The 17,512-nt window shown below is 37.2% G+C and overlaps 1 protein-coding gene across 1 annotated transcript in view; it reads right to left on the reverse strand.

The window, feature by feature from the left end:
* The window catches only part of SNTG2 (syntrophin gamma 2), a 313,450-nt gene that overhangs the window by 129,029 nt on the left and 166,909 nt on the right, over positions 1-17,512 (reverse strand). The window contains exons 5-6 of the mRNA XM_076335436.1: positions 12,483-12,526; positions 12,326-12,367 (exon numbers count right to left, since the gene is read on the reverse strand). Coding sequence (XP_076191551.1) covers positions 12,326-12,367; positions 12,483-12,526 — 86 coding nt within the window. The remainder of the gene's footprint in view (positions 1-12,325; positions 12,368-12,482; positions 12,527-17,512) is intronic.

Here is a 17,512-nt window from a genome sequence, read left to right on the forward strand (position 1 = left end):
TAGACAAAAAATGACAACAGCAAAAAAACTTTTGATTTCCTGATCCAGTTCTTTAATAGTTTTGATGCAATGTGCTAGCTTATTTGCCATCTGAAGTGTATGAATACACTCCTGCTCTATGAGTAAGGGTTTGTCTGCTATCTACAATAAGGAACAAGAGCAGGTGCCATTATCCAGCCTCAATTCAGTGGCTAAACAAATGTGCCTGAAATACTAGCGACAGCTATCAGACCCGTTCACTTGTTTAGATCACATTCCCATTAAGTCAATGACTTTTTGAGGAGAAACAATACTGATGTACAGCTCGTACAGTGATCTCAAAGGAGTTTGTTAATCTTCCTTGTGATCAGAAATACAACTACTTTACTAATGAGTTAATTTTATGCGGGTGTAAGTCCTCTGTATAACTTATATTTTCCTTACCATTTCAGGAAATTTACAAAATGCAAAATAACGGAGTTTCTCTTATGTAAACAGCGTAAGTCTAATCTTTTACAAACACATTTATTTAATTAATCTATTCAATATCACATGGGTGTACACTAACTATTAGCTTGCAGCTTGGTCCTCTTAATAACATTGAGCTAGAGTATATAGCACTCCGTAGCTCTTTATACCCTGATGAAATACTGAGGGTCACCCAATATAAGGTAGTGAATTAGTCAAAAGCATAAAACATTGCTTCAGAGAAGCTAGCTTAACCAGAGTAGAAACCCAGCAGAGTGACCAAAAATGAAGACATAGACTAGTTTATGCACAGGATGTAAGGATCAAAGGAAGGAAGAGTAGACAGGTCTTTCTAGCGATTGTCAGGGATAACAAGGGACATCATACAGCACTGTTCCTGAATCTATCAAGTCCTGTTTCAAAAATAAGTAATTTCTTTTCCTAAAATCTTCAGAAGCTTGATATCTTTTTTTTTCCTCTCTAGTCCTAAAAATAGATTAAAATGCTTTAACTAAACAGAAACTTATTGAATGTTTCATGGTTAAAGAGTTTCTTCATGAAAACTTATTTATAGAAATGTTGCAGTTTCTCATACAGCTGTATCTGAAAATTGCATTGTGTTTGAAAGTGACTTACAAATCTACATGCCTGCTTTGGCTGATCTCAAATGTAAATCTCCTAATAATGGGGAAAGCAAGCGGTCAGAGTCTGAGATCATTTCAGCAAGCTCCCTCTCAATAATATTTAGGGCTGATGGATTCTACCCATGTTGTTTCTGTTCATATGTCTGTGTGTAACTGGAGATAGCCTCTTAGCCTGGAGCACATCAAAACCTTATGCCAGTCAAGATGCGACCCCTTTATTCCATGCCCCAAATTGCCCATTTAAAGAAATAATGGTAACAGCAACATATTGGGAAGACGATATGCCTAATCACAAACTAAATAAATCATATTTCATACACAGAAACTAGTCATAGAAAAGCTGATAGGTAAAAACCTCTACATTTCCTTTCCAATATCCAATGACAATGTAGGTCAGTGTTGGAAATCAGCTGGAGTAAGAAAAGTACAACATGCTAAAGGTTTTGGCTTTGTTCTTTTCAAACACCTTTTTATTTTAATTTTTTTTTTTTAAGAAACAACTGTGAAGCTATCTAAGAAGAAAATTCAGAAAATGCTCAAACTACCTTCAAAAGATTAAAAGCATTTAACATAAAAATACTTTGGAAAAAATAAAGGGAGACTCAGTGGGTACCCATAAGGATGGATCCCCCTAAGGTATTTCACAGCATAGCCCTGCCAGGTTGTTCTAGAGAAATCTCCATCGTTTTCCTCTTCCTCTCTCTTCAGCTCTCATGAACAGAGATGATCTGGAGAAGGGAAGTGGTAACGTCAAGGCTGTGAAAGTATGTACCACGATTTTATTTCCTTTACATGTTTTGATTAATTAAGCTGTCTAAAAACATATATATATATATATATGAGAAGGAAAGCCACTTGAACTCTAGATTAGTCAATTGTATATTTTAAGTTTTTACTTTTTTTAAAAAAATTGTATTAGTTACTTGAGTGAGATCAGGGAAAGCACCAGCAAAAGCCCTTTCAAAAAGTCACTGGAACAGATTTTCTGTGCTTTCCTACCGCTCTTCCTTTTCTTTCCTCTCTGACATTTTCCTGAGACTTGTTTGTCATCTCTCTGGAAGCACAACAGCTGCTTTGTTTGATTATTTTATTTCCTATTTCTTTAGGTTTCCCATGACAAAATATATACCCCCACAAAAATGCACACACACTTCTTCTCTACGTGTTCAATGCAATTTTTAGAGAGATTGATTTCTTATTTCCACTCTACTGCATCTGCATTACTTGAACACATGGCAATTCCTGGAAATAGAGTGTGATGTTGAGGTGATTTAAGACACTACTGGTAAGTTTCTGTGCAATACCACATACTGTTTTTTAACTTGCATTCATACAGTAAGATGTAATTCCAGCTAAACTTTGCAGTAATGTATATAGACTATTTCAGAAAGTGTGTACCATTTTATTGTCTCTTTTTTTCTTTTTGGTAACTGTTCATTTTTAAAATGCTCTTTAGTAGCATCCACCTGTTCTTCCAATGTGTGTAAAAAAAAAGAATGGGAGGAACAGATTGCTTTTGTTAGGGTGTGCAAGTAAGACAGCAAGGGATAGGGAATACAGAAGCACAACTTCATTTAGATGAAAACAATTTATAACATCACTTTTAAACTCTCAGCAGAAATAATTTACTAAAATGAAGAAATCTAAAAGCAAATTTTGGAAAGTACCAAGAAAATGGGAGAGCCACGCAGCTGAAGAAAAAAAATCAAACAGTTCCATGACATTGAAAGGAATCAGACAGTCTTCACGTGATGTGAGAAAATCTCAGTTGCTGGTTCTTCTGGATCTAGTAGAATTATCATTCCAATATTAGAAGAATATTTCTTCTATGTTGACAGAACAATAAAATTGCAGTACAAAGGAATAACTATTCAAGTGAACCATGTAGACTATTGCTGAAAGTACTGAGAATATTCATCTTGGCAGCATTAAGATAGATCTCCAAGAAATGAAACATGCACAGTCTTTCTATGTAGAAAAATATTTGTCTTTTCCTTCATTTGTCTGGTCAAACTCTCATTTTATACTTGTCATATTTCAATTATGCTGTTCGTTTTGACTTCAAAACATTTCCTCTGCTGGGTGAAAGACCATGTTCAAACTGAAAAGCTTCCCGCAGGAAAAACTGTAAAAGTTCAAGGAATAACCTGAAGTTAAGCGTCAGTCTCGGGTCAGAAATGTGTGTATGTCTGTAAGGGTATTTATAATTTTCATGTAGCAACTACCTGGGCAATCTAGCAAAACAATGAGCATTTCTCTTGAACTTTGATCTGTACTGTTGATTATTTCTGGCAGGAATCTTAAGGTATTAAACCTTCTATGGATATTAAATGAAAACTTTATTTTTCCTTTCTCCAAATGTCACAAGGTTGTTGCCGTAAGTATTACTGAATTACCTATTCAAATATTAACATGTAGTTAAACCTACAGAACATAACACTGCAGTTTTCACACTGTAAATATATATCTTAATTTGTTTATAGAAGTACATTAATGATTTTAATAAGAGCATAAATCAATAAAATCTACTCATTAATATGACTATAAGATATTACTACACAGTAAAATTAGTAAATCACAAGAATGTATTCTTGCTACTTCACAAGCATCTATTAATTTGACAAGTTATTTTATAATTATTTTTATGATTTTATTGATTTTATTAATTCATCACTATAATTCTATGTTTTTTATTATCTTATAAAATTTGCTATGAGATATTTGTTGAGCAGTTAAGCATTACGTACCTTTTTAGGTATGTATCTTCCAATTTTTTTCTATTTGACCTTTTTCTTTCTGATATTATATGGATAAAATTCATAATCTATGAATTCTACCACTTGTAACAGAATTCCAGAAGACCATGCAGAGAACTTTACTTCTAAAATAGCTAACACAGAATGGGTGATGGAATAAAGGATGAATGACAATAAAATTTCAATATGTCAAGGAAGATAAGCAATTTTCAGATTTATTCCTTGTGTCTTAATGAATCAGCCTGTTGAAGCACAAGTTCATTACTCCCTGCCAGACATGCCAATAACACATTAAATAGTATTACAGTAAACATCTGAAGTTATCAAAGATCTGGCAAAACCACTTGATAACTACTAGCTAAAAACAGTTCAAATTCTGAAAATCTAAAACAATCCCCATTGAATGGATTCTCCATTTTAATGGATATTGTTTATTTAGTGAGACTACTCATAAATAAAAAGAAAGAAATGTTTCTAAGTACTTTCCTGGGTCAGTGAACAAAATTCCAAATAGATCAACATTTGTGTGAAATACTAAAAGTGTGTGAAACACACTAATTTACTGTAAAAATATATGAATAAGATATAGTAAGAAAAAAAATACCATGTAGCACCTAGTTCTTCATTTTATATACCTAGACCCTCATTTCTCCCTTTCTAGCTAATGGAAATAAACCGTTTATTATCTTGAAATGGGATTAATTTCATTCAAACTTACATTTGAACTAATCATAGAATCATAAAACAGCCCAGGTGGGGAAGGACCTTAAAAGATCATCTGGCCCAACCTACCATGGGAAGGGGAGCCTAGATGAGATTATCCAGCACCCTGTCCAATCGAATCTTGAGAAATTCCAGTGATGAAAAACCATCACGTCATCTGTGTTTTGCTTACGGTGGATACACATAGGCGCTTCTAGTGCATTTCATCATAGGGCAGTGCTCACCTTGGGGACTCACTAAAATCTTTCTGAATCTCATTTCCCTTTTCCACTAAGTACAGAGAGAGAAGCACCCAGCCCACACCACAAAATGCCAGACAAGGAAGTATTCTCAGGAGTAGCCTTTAGTAGGAATTTCCCTGGGTTTCCCTCAAATGCTGTTGCAGAGAACACTGCACAAGAAGGCTGTTCACAGAAGGTAGTATGTAGAAGAAAGACAATCTGGACAACCTGTCTATCCTACCATCTGTACAGGAGATCACCTTCTACTGTATTGCCACCGAATCACTGAGTCCTACTGCCAGTCTTCACAGCTCTCCCTTATCCTTCACCTGCTCGAGCAGGTCCAGAGGAGGGCCACGATGATTAGGGGGCTGGAGTACCTCCCCTGTGAGGACAGGCTGAGAGTTGGAGTTGTTTAGCCTGGAGAATAGAAGGCTCCAGGGAGACCTTATAGCAGCCTTCCAGTACTTACAGGGGGCCTACAGGAAAAACAGGGAGGCACTCTTTATCAGGGAGTGCAGCAATAGGACGAGGGGTAATGGTTTTAAACTGAAAGAACGAAGATTTAGATGAGGTATTAGGAAGAAATTCTTTACTGTGAGGGTGGTGAGACACTGGAACAGGTTGCCCAGAGAAGCTGTGGATGGCCCCTCCCTGGAAGTGTTCAAGGCCAGGCTGGATGGGGCTTTGAGCAACCTGGTCTAGTGGAAGGTGTCCCTGCCCATGGCAGGGGAGTTGGAAATTGATCTTTAAGTTCCCTTCCAACCCAACCCATTCTATGATTCTATGATCCTTACCAACGTGAAAAATTCTGTTGAATCATCAAACTGTCACCTCATGTTTCATTTCCTTTCACAGTTTATTGTGAGTATCTTGAAAACCGAAGTCCCGGCCAAGAGGATACCAAGTAGTATCTCTCCATTGTGAATTTCAACCAAATTACTCCTCCCCTCTGCTTCCCCCTCTCTCTCCCATCAGGAGAATCAACTGTTCCTTTTGTGTTGTACAGGGTGATAACCTGATTAGCCACCAGGGAAACAAAATTAATCTTCCTCTCAGATGAGCAATACAAAAACTATATCAACCTCTGAACTAACATTTTCTGTATTCACAGTCTCTCCACACCAATACACTATTTCTAAAAATAAACTTATTTTTCAAGGAAAATAGATTATTTTCAATTTTCCACAGTCTATTGTATTACCTACTGTAAAAGCAGGATTTTCCTCAGTCCTGATTTTGAGTTACGTTTCTATCCATACCCTTAGCCAGAACTAAGGTGTGATTGTGGAGAAAAGCAAATTCTAGTAATTAGAAGTGAAAAACAGGAAAGCCAGTTTGTTGTGAAATTGTTGCTGACAGACCAGCTAGTTGTTTGGCTTGTAGAGGAGTAAAAAGCAACCTTTTAACCTTGCTTGAAGTTCAAGGGTCAAGAAACAAAACTACATATTTGGTACAATCAGGATCAGCTATCTACATAAGCATCTCCAGAGTGCCAGTTGTGAAGATGGTAGGTAGCAGACAGAACAAATTGGCCTCCTTTCCTACAATTCCCAGATCTTGTAGCCTTCTCTCCCATGTATTTACCCCAGTGGGTCTTAAGTCAGTATTCAGTGCACCTCCTCACATGCTATAAGGGGGAACCAGCAGATATTCTAAAATGGTAGAAATTAAGAACAAAAGGGGAAAAAGTCTAAACACCAAGGAATCCAGACATGCCATTGTGAAACAAAACAAAATAAAAATCCTGAAGAAAATTCTTGAAAACATTTGTTAGAGCTACAATTAAAAAAAAATAATCAAAACACCAAAAGACAAACAAACAGGAAAAACCCAACACCCCAACACCAAAAAACCCAAGCAGCATGTACTTGCTTCTGCCCCTTAATGGCTTATCACTATGGCTGGCACTAGTGAAGTAATTCAGTATCTCTACCTTTGCCACCAGCATCCCTTTTAGTAGTCTGTGGTGCGTTGACCCCAGCCAGCAGCTAAGTACCCACACAGCCGCCCACTCACTCCCCCCACCAGCAGGACAGGGGAGAGAATAGGAAGAACAAGAGCAACAAAACCTTCGAAATAAAGACAGTTTAATAAGTGAAGCAAAGACAAAGGTAAAAACGAAACAAGTGATGCAAAGGCAATCACTCACCACCTCCTACAAGTAGACTGATGCCCAGCCAGTCTCCGAGCAAAGGCTGCTTCCCCCAGAAAACCCTCACCACAATTTTTACTGCTGAGCATGACGTTATGTGGCATGGAAAATTCCTTTGGTCAGTTCAGGTTAGCTGTCCTGGCTGTGTCCCCTTCCAACTTCTTGCCCACTCCCAGCCTACCCATTGGGACGGGGAAGAGTGGGAAAAAGAGAAAGCCTTGACGGTGTGCGAGCACTGCTCAGCAATAATGAAAACACTGGTGTGTTATTAACATTGTTTTAGTCACAAACCAAAATACAGCACCATACTGGCTGCTATGAAGAAAATTAACTCCATCCCAGCCAGACCCAGTACACAGTCCCTTGGATCACACAATACAATTCATAATCTTGAGTCAGGTATTTATAAGAGGTTTTCACCACCCAGAACGCAAGCAGCAAGAAGAAGTGTGTTCAAACTATATTGGAGGATGACGTTTCAGAAGTCCCATCTTGAAGTAGATGACTGAATATGTAAGAGATCATGGTGCCAGATGAAAATAAAGCAAGCCAAAAGAATTACTCAATAACCTTTGACAGGATCCCATTGATTAAATACTTTGTATGATGTTAACAATGTTAAGTATAAAATGCAACCCATGGTGAATAGAGACTACCCAAGCCTCATTGCTGAGTGTCTTTTGAACAGAACTGCTGGAGTGCCTCTCACCTAACCTGACTGACACACTTAGAAAATAGGGCACTTTTTACAGAGGTAGAAGATGCAGGTATGACTTCCTAAAAGTTAGATGAGTCTTCCATTCTTAATCTCCTGCTTTCTGGACAAGTACCCTTAATCACTAAGCTACTATATTAATTTCTTAATACATTGTAACACTACCCTCTTTGGTGGTGTTTCTAGGTGCCCAAACCTACTGCACTGTATGTAAAACTCAAAGCTGATGGTTTATGTGGTCTCTGAACCCTAAATGGAACTTAGGGGTGGGACTTCCTATTTTGCATACCTTAACAACCTTACAGATGAAAGAAGCCCTTTTTCAAGCAAACGTTATTGCAGTTCTGGATCTGTGCCATACCAGAAGTTTAAACATATCCACTATCATCAAACAGAAAGACATAAGGATCCATGGACCCTCAAGAATGTAAGACGAAGGCTTCCTTTTTTTAAAAATTAAATGCATTGCTTAGACTTATTCCTAAATTCAATATAAACTTCACTTTAGATGTTTATGTGCCATGTTTGTGTGCAAGCGCACACACTCTGGGCCTCCGTAATCCAACAAAAATGAGATGAGAAATATTAACCTCCTGACAGGTAGCAGACAAGCGCATCATCATTGACATGTTCCATCTACAAATAGCAGCTACTGACAAACAACTGATTCCTACAAGCTGAAAGCTTAGGGACATTAAATGAACCCTTCTTTTTGAAGCATTTCTTTTCAACTGCAAAAACACCACATTCACATAAGGAGGTTTTTATTTTGGATGAGAAATCTCAACTATTATTTCATAAAAATGCAATGACATAGTTTTGATAAAAATAAGAAATAAAACATCTTTCATTCTCTCAGGAACTTTGGCAATAGCCTACCTCTTCTCAAATCTCATAAAATCAGCCCCTTCCTCTACCACCTGACCCATTTATCTAACCCGACTCTGATTATAATAGCAGGTTGTGGTAGTAGAAAAGTCTCTTTGCAGATCTATCTCCTGGCCCACTGAGATCTCTCTTCCTTCTGGAGCTTCCTTCAGCCATATGGCCTACAATTGTTCCAGGAAGTTTTGTTCAATGCTTCTATTGAATTCCCACGTACAGGGCAAAGAGCAGCATTATGCATTTCTCTGTCATTCCTCACCACTGCAGCACAGCTGTGTTACATCGACAGTTCTGGAGCGCTTCATGGTACTGAAAAACGATCCTTAAGGGATGTAACTTACCATTTTGTGGGGAATAACTTTCAGGAAGTTGAGAGTTTTGTATGTGCAATAACAATACAAGCAGCAGGAGGGCGGTTCACCGGTACACAATAGACCTGACCCTGTGCTTTACTGAGGTTGTCGGTAATTATTCTAGAGATTCAGCCTGATGGTATTAATCAACACCAAGAAAGGGACCACAAGATCATGCAGCTGCACTTTATCTTGACCTAGAGAGATCACCTCCAAGTAATAAAAGCAAGTTTAGTTCCTTTGCCCATGTAATTTCTGCCTTGCTGATAAGACTGTCAAAGCCCATGTCATTTATGGTTGCTACAGATGCTATTCTGAGATACAGTTCTCAGTGAATCGACTGATAACTGCCAATAAACAGGCAACAGGGGGTAACAATTTTTATCTACTGCCTTGCACTGCAGACCGGAAAAGCACTGCACATGGAGTGAATGTGAACTGGCTTTATCCACATACAGTCAACCTGATAAATGAAATAAACCAGTTAAAAACTAACCACTATTCAATAAATTATTTTGTTTCAGGTTAGTCCAAACTTTGTGGTAAACTGTATTTCAAAACCGCATGAAATAACTGGAAGAGTAAAAGAAAAAAAATAAGCATATTATCGACTGCTGTTTTTCTTTAAGTCAGTAAGAATGGCAAATGCCCACTACATTTTCAAATGAAATCCAATAAAATTTTCATAATTACAAGACTAGGTAAGAATCCTTAGAAAAAGCCTTGAAGCTGCTGAACCTTAGGCTATCCATTACCAAATCAGCATTCATCACTGCAGCAGAGGCAGTGGCCTATCAATGCTATACGGTACAGAATTGTTGGAAGTGATGTATAGGAGAAGGATGGGGCTGAGGTATCAGTGGTTCAGGTGAGAGTAGGCAGCACAGGGAACAGATGCTATGAAACATGTTATTGCTAGGAACCATTTTGATACACCTGCTCAAGAGCTGGTGATTTGTTTCAGTGGCTTCCAAAATTGACAGGTTCCCAGCCATATCCCATCCTCTGTGCTTTTCAAGGCATTAGTCTGAGTGTTGCTCTAGAAGTGATTCTCCAGCTGGGGCAGAGTATGAAGTGGAGGGGAAAGTGCAAGAAATGCTGCCAGAACATTGGTCTAAGATATTCATTTTAGGCCCACTGGAGAATATGTGATGGTAAAAATATTCTGGAAATTCAGCCAGCAACTTCTGGCTTACCTCTTGTCTAAACTCTGATAGTTAATATAAAGTAACTATTGATAGGTACTTTTTTATTTGAGGTTCGGCTGCAAGCATCTAAGCACTGAAAATGCTAAGCAGCACTCTTTAAAAGAAGAAAGTAGTCCCCTATTTTATTTTTTGCCCAAGAGAAGTCCTTGCCGTCTTAATTCTATAAAGCAATGTAAAAAACATTTTAATAATTTTCCTTTTAAGCAAATTAAAAACTCACTGGAAGACCTTGGTCCGTTTCTTGAACATTACCATGAAAATGAATGCACCAGCGAGAGTCAGCATATCGTGCTAGAACTAGTCACCATAATTCCATTCTTCAATCTCAAGACTCCTCCAAACTGAACATCACCAGATTCAAAAGCTATGCAGAAACTGTGACTGCATTCCACAGTGTGCTGTACAATCCTGGGCAAGGGACCTTTTCGGTGTGTCACAGCAATCCACACACACTGGTTTTCCCATGAAAACCGAGATAGAGAGATGTGTGCCTTAATCTCCTCCCAGCCTGAAGTTGAGATCTTTGTATATTTTCTGTATTCTTCTTTCTTGCATGTGGGTATGGTCTTATTAGGTACAAGATTCCTTTATTATGGTTATTTATTATCTATAGCCTTATAACCTCTGGGAGTAACAGCTAGGAATTAGGATGTGTCCAATATGCCTACTCAGGCTTGAAGACAGGAAATGCATCTTAGTCCTGTGCATACCATCAAAAAGTGCCCATGTTTAAGCACATTTCTTGCTTCCTCATAAAGACACTTCCACAAAATCTGATAAATAGTATCTTAAAATGACCTACAGAATAAGATGAAATTTAAAAATATGTAACACCACTGGTTTCTCAATTCCTCCCATTCTTGTCCCAACATTTAGAAACAGTTTAAGTATAACATTGTATGCTATTGTTATTACTATTTATACTTCCGTAGCACTTGAGAAGTCTTAACATGAAACAGGAGCACTGTGCAGTGCACCACAGCCCACAACAATAATGTAGATAGTACATAAATATAAATAGGGCACAACTGAAATAGTTACAACATTTCACCAAATAAAACAACCCTGTTCCTTTATATATTTCCCATCAGGAATCCCCATATTCTCACACAAGTGCACATTTAGAAATAGGTAGCAAAACATTAATTAGATTTTCTATTTTTCAGTGTGTGCAAGGGTAAGACCTACAAAAGTTGAGTCCCTTTCAATTGCACTGAAAGCAAATCAAAGTTTTTAAATACCTTAGCAGGATCATGACACTCACCCCACATATGCTAATTTTTAACTGCTGTTTTTACAGTAGGTTAAATCAGATTCTTTACTAAACTAATTCAATCCCTGTTCCTGCAGTACTAAGAAGGTGAGAATTTAATTACCATTAAATGTACTACCACAGCAGGTGAACCCTTTAGGAGCACCCTCAATCCCAATGGATCAGGCACTATACCAAAGGCATAATCCATAAAGACTATATGTGTGCACACACACATATATATGTTATATATCCATATACATGTGTTATATATCCATATACATGTGTTATATATCCATATACATTTATATATATAAAAGACTATTCAATTTATTTGCAACCCCTGAAAGACTAATTGTAATCACCCAAAGGACATTTTGGTACCTACAGTAGCATCATAAAAACGTAATGCATGTTTTTCGTATTTTCACCATTCATTCTTAAATAGTAAAGGCCTTTTAATTTTTTCTTTGCATTCTATTGAATTTTCATGGCAAGCAGCCCAGTGCACAGTTTACAGGGAAAAAAAAGAGATCATGTGTTCATCGATAAAACTGGTATAGTTCCTATTCTGGGAAGAGCAGTTGCACTCCGCTGAACAGAACAGAGGTAACCTACCAGGATTTTGCATTTTTGCCTTATTTTGTGCTTTGAAATACTTACTTTATCTAAGGGATGCAAAAACTATAATAAACAATGATGGAGACTCAACTTTGGAATAGTACATTTGTGCCACAAATTCATATATCTTACTATGAAGAAGAGTCACAGTAAGAGTGCAGAAACTATAACAAATGCTAACAGCCAAAATTAAGCTTTTAATAATCACATTTATGACAAACCTGACTACAGCACTGTGTCTTTATAGTAAAAAAGAGTAAACTCATATGAAGAAAGGCTAGAGACAGAACAGTATGGACACAGGATATTCTGTACACTATTAAAAAATCAAGTGGAATGACTTACCACTTCTTCATGGGTAGCACTTTCTACATTTATACCATTAACCTAAAAACAGATACGATAGGGAGAAAATGATTTGCAATGTGTAAGTTAGTTAATGACATAAACATAAAGGCAAGTATTAAACAAATGTCTGTGGAAAAAGTGAATGTTTACTGACCTGTATTATTGCATCTCCTATAAATAACATTCTTGTTTGGTCAGCTGTGGGATTACAGAAGGAGTACATTTTAATTGAAAGTAGTACTGAAAAATAATGCTATATTCTCTTCCAGCAATTGGTTCAGCATGCTGTTTGTAACCTTCATTTCAAACTGATTTGGTTGCGAAAATACCAATGGCATAGCAATCAGTATTCGTCCTATAAAGGTAATAGATTCCTAGCAATTTTAAACAAATTAAGAGAGTTACTTTCCATGCACAAAGAACTTATTTAATATGGAATACAAATGTCGTTTCTCATTAATGAAGGATTTCATTAAATTATGTGGAAAGTGTGATTCACACTTTTCATTATTCTTCCACAAAAGGGAAATAGGAATTTCTGAAACTACTTAGCAATTCCTTTCCCCCTGAACAAATTTACAGGGACCGCAACAATTAAAGAGGTTGTGCCTAGAATTTAATACAACCCTTTAACATGAAGTTTGAGTTAGCTTTGTTCCTGAGAATAACAAAATACATTATTCCATTCTGTAATTTGCATGTTTCCTGCCTTACGGAGTTAATGGGAATAATGTAATGAAACTACAAACAGTTCTGCACAGATACAAACAATGACACTTTTGAGGTGTATTCTCTAACTTTTAAATTTTTTACTTTTTAATGGAATTTGAGGATGTTTATCTCTTGGAATGTATTACTTAATTGAAAGGAAGGCTCTGATCCTGCAAAGACTGATATAATTAAATAAGGTATATTAATCTTATATATGATCTTATAGGGTCACAGCTTGAGGCTTTGAAGAATGCAATAAATGTTAACAAAGACAGTATTTTGAGAGATGGAAACAGAGGTAAAAAAGAAAAAAAAATGCATAGAGTATTCTCACCATTTCTGCAATATAGCTGTTACCACTACAAATGTACTTTTCGTACAAAATAGCTTTTTTTATATTAAATTTGTCTTTCTAATAGATTTTTCATCACTCTTTAGGCAGATAAAAGATAACAGTTCATTAGTCATACTTTGAACAGTACTTAGGAAAGATTTCACTATGTATTTTAAATACCACACTACAAGTTGTATTGAAGGTTTTTACATCACTTCTTAACCCGCTTTATATTTAAAAATATGCACACAATTTGTTAATAGCTGGTATAGAAAAGAGACATATATGTACAAAAATGCAACTGAATTAAAGCAGTTCATAAACATCACGAAGCAATACAAAGTAGCCTATATTGGGTATATACATTGCTAGAGGTGCTGAACATTACCTTGGGCATCTCAATACTAAACTTCTGTTCAACGTGTTAGCAACACATATACCAATAGTGAAAAACGTGAATAATTTTTAATTCAATGCTTACGTTGGGGCCATTGGGCTGCTTTAGGAAAGCGGGAGCATACTTGAACTGGAGATAGAAGGAAGAGGGTGTGTTTGAAGTTCCAGTTGCAGTAAAGTATAAAAGAATAAAGTCAAAGGGTGCATGCCTTGTCCACTGTGTGTGATTGACTCAATTTTGAGTACGTCTGTATTAGCAAGTGATGAGGCAGAACAGAGATAGATCAGGAATCAAAGCAGTTGGTGCTGAGGCTCCTTACACCCACACTGTATGGGTTTCAGGGATTTTAATTCAGATCAGTTAGACTGGTCTCCCAGCCTGTATGCTCCCAGGTGATGTGAAGCTGCCCAAGGAAAGCTAGTGCACAAAACTTTCTGTTTTGTGGGCCCCTAAGCAGCCCATCCTAAGGCACACCAGCGCCACACAGTGATGCACTGCTGTCAGTAATAGCTGCAAGAGGCCACAATACGCAGAAGCAGACCTTGCTTACAAGTAATGCAATGGTCCCTGCAACTTGAATCAGTGCAGAGCCTGGACATCAATTGAATGAGGGAGAGTGGGTTCTCAACGTGCTTCAGGAATACACCCCTAATAAGCCAATCCTGGGCTATTATTCTGTCTGTGTGGGGGTTGCAGTAGGACTCACACCCCAACTCACTGCAGCAAGGCAGATGTGTTTATTTATACTTCAACAAGTACCAGTCAGTTGATCTGCAGGCCACAGATGTGATGAGGATGGCATACGTGGGTAGCAGGTAGCGTTGTTTTCTTGAGGTCCTGTCTTGTTGGCTCTTCTGGGAGGCCATTGGGAAGATCATTTGGAAACAGCAATATTGAAAAAGAAGCACAATAAAAGAAAGAGGGGTAGAGATGCGAGAGATCAAGTTTGGAAAGAATTTCTGTAAGAGGTAAAACCAGAAAAATGTAGGGCTGGTAAGAAAGGAAAGCATACTGAGCCAGAAAATGTTTGAGTGAAAGATGAGATCCTGATGGAAGAGCGCGTCATGAAGATTTGCAGGCAGGTAGGTATCATCATCCTCCTGGATGTTCAGCTATCCGTGACCCACTGCATAATGACACAACAGCACAGTTGTGTAATCTTGTCTAAGTCTTCCGAGAAAACTGCTTAGTTCTAACAAAAGTTATAATAAAATATGTAGACTAGTATCCACGCAAAATAGGAAAGGTAAAATTCCAGACACAGGTAAAATTCTTGAGATAGGGCTAGTTAACAGCTCCAGGCTTGAAGAGGAAAAGCACTGACATGAAAAGGTATAAAATCTCAAGGAAGACAACTAGGTAGCTGGAGGATGGTGACTCAGCAGCACTGAAGACAAATCCCGTCCAGGGAGCAATGGAGGCTGAACCTTTCCCACCTGACTGTTGACTGCCAGGTCAGCAAAGACTCATCAGTCATTCCACAGGGGTGATGAGTACTGCAATATTCCCAGCTACCTACTGTGTGTGTTAGCCAATAAATTTTACAGTTTAAGAGCACAAAGCAATTATATCCTGCTTGCAGAGTCTCTACACACAATCAAAGCTGTCCAGACAAGTAAATGAAAGAAGGAGCATTATGTGGTTGATACCAAATGCTCTATGAACTGAAACAAAGCACAGAAAATGAGGACAATCAGGGCGTTTGCTCCAAAAGTGCATTACACTGCAAACTAATCCAATAATGTAGACACCTCCATGGCTGCTGCCATCATGGCCAGTGATGGAACTCTGGCAAACTATGCTTGTGAGTCTGTGATGAAACACTTTGGGTTTAGCCAATTGTCTATAATTTAAAATCAATTATGATTTCTAACAAAAATATTCCCACAAATCAAATTGTAGAGGACATGTCACTACGATGCAGAAGTTACAATATAGTTTACAAGAATATTAGAATTTCCTTTTCCAAAGAAAAACTCCTTGGAAAGAGAAAAAAAAGCAGTATTGTTTCTCTAAAGCATATTTTAAACCTGAAGACAAGACACCTACTGATGTTTTCATTAAGTCATATGTTCTCTACATGACAAAAACATTAAGTAAAATGTTCCAGGCTATGTGGGACTTTTTCTCCCACTGGTAACATCCTCATATACAAAGGTGTCTATGAAAGGCTGTTCTGCAATTATCAGTCACTCTGGGTAAAATGAATCAGTACTAAAAACAAAACACTTGAGAAAGAGCTCCTTGGGATACCTTATTTAAATTTACAAGTGATACTGAAGTAGGAGGAAAGCATCAGGGAAACCCAAAGGGGCTTATGTTGAAGAAATTATATGAAAATAACCATTAAAATAAAAATCTTATTTTTGAGAATATCAGACTTTTCTGATATTCTCAAAACTTTTCCAAAAGAAAAACTTTTCCAAAAGAAAATGAGCCTTCATTCTAGTCATTAAAAAAAAAAATTCAGAGCCATGAACTGTGATAAATTATTTTGCACTCAGTGAGAAGGGAAAAGAACCAGTAATTCTTTCTAGCTTTGCCTTGTTTCCTTTTCCTATCCATTAGGGCTGAAGAAGGGCTGTATTAAATTTTCCAAAATTTGCAAGATTGTAAAATAGTAAACTTACTGAACAGACTCTCGGGAAATTCTGACTTACCACGTTAATTGATGCACAACTCTATGCAGATTTGAGTCTGTAAATAACCGGATGTCCTTATATTTTTCAAGATTGATCACAATTTTTGTTGAATTCCTGAATCACACAAGAAATACCAGGTACTATGTCCTCTGACATTATTAATGATGCACAAAACCACGCTGCTTAAAGCACACAATGAGTTGCATAGACTTCATGGACCTCTGAATTCATAAGCTTACCTTTAAATATATGCGTAAGTATTTCACTGCATAAAGAAAATCTAAAGGAATAGTTAAGAAACTAGATGAAATAAAAAAAAAAAAGACTGGAGAAATTGGTATAGAGAATGCAAGAGACTTCTCAAAGTTATCCAGATGTCCTTTTCCCCTCCTCTCCCATGAACTGGACATAACTACAGTCGTGACAGTTACGCCTGCTGCAATTTGCTTTATTCTTTTTTTTTTTGAAGACAAGCAATTTGACATTTTTAATCTATGTTTTAAAACACAACTATATTAACTCAAACATTGAAAACTACCTTGTTAGGAAAGTTTTGAAAACTGAATATACTCTTTACAAGACTTGGTTAAATTTCATTTGTTTAAATAATGAAAAAAAAAAGTTCCAAATTTCTATTTTTGACCGTGAGGTTTCCTTACTTTAGATTTCTTCCTCTTTATATGTGTCCAGTTTATCATGTAAAGAAAAGCTGGAAGTCACTCAATAATACAATACGTTTCATCAAATACCCATACCATTATTCTAATGTGCCAGGTTCCCCATGCTGAATTAAGCAGCAGATGGGGAACTGGGACTTCTCTCTCCACTTTTTCTCAGTCCGTATGGAGCAAGCAGAAAGAGATCATTTCATGTTCCTAAAAGTACTGTATCTACCCATCAAGAAGTCACTTCTAGATGTAAGCATACACAAGCCTGATGCACTGAAGATCAACACATTGTAAGAATCAATTCAGTGTGAGAGATGCACAGGATGAGAGACATGAGACAGGTACTGGACACAGGAGTAGGCGAAGACTGGATGTAGCAGGGAGCACAGGTTCGGAGAGATAATAACGGGCCTTATGTGAATTAAGGAGTGG

Source organism: Aptenodytes patagonicus, chromosome 3, assembly GCF_965638725.1.
Source record: "Aptenodytes patagonicus chromosome 3, bAptPat1.pri.cur, whole genome shotgun sequence".
Classification (NCBI taxonomy): Eukaryota; Metazoa; Chordata; class Aves; order Sphenisciformes; family Spheniscidae; genus Aptenodytes; species Aptenodytes patagonicus.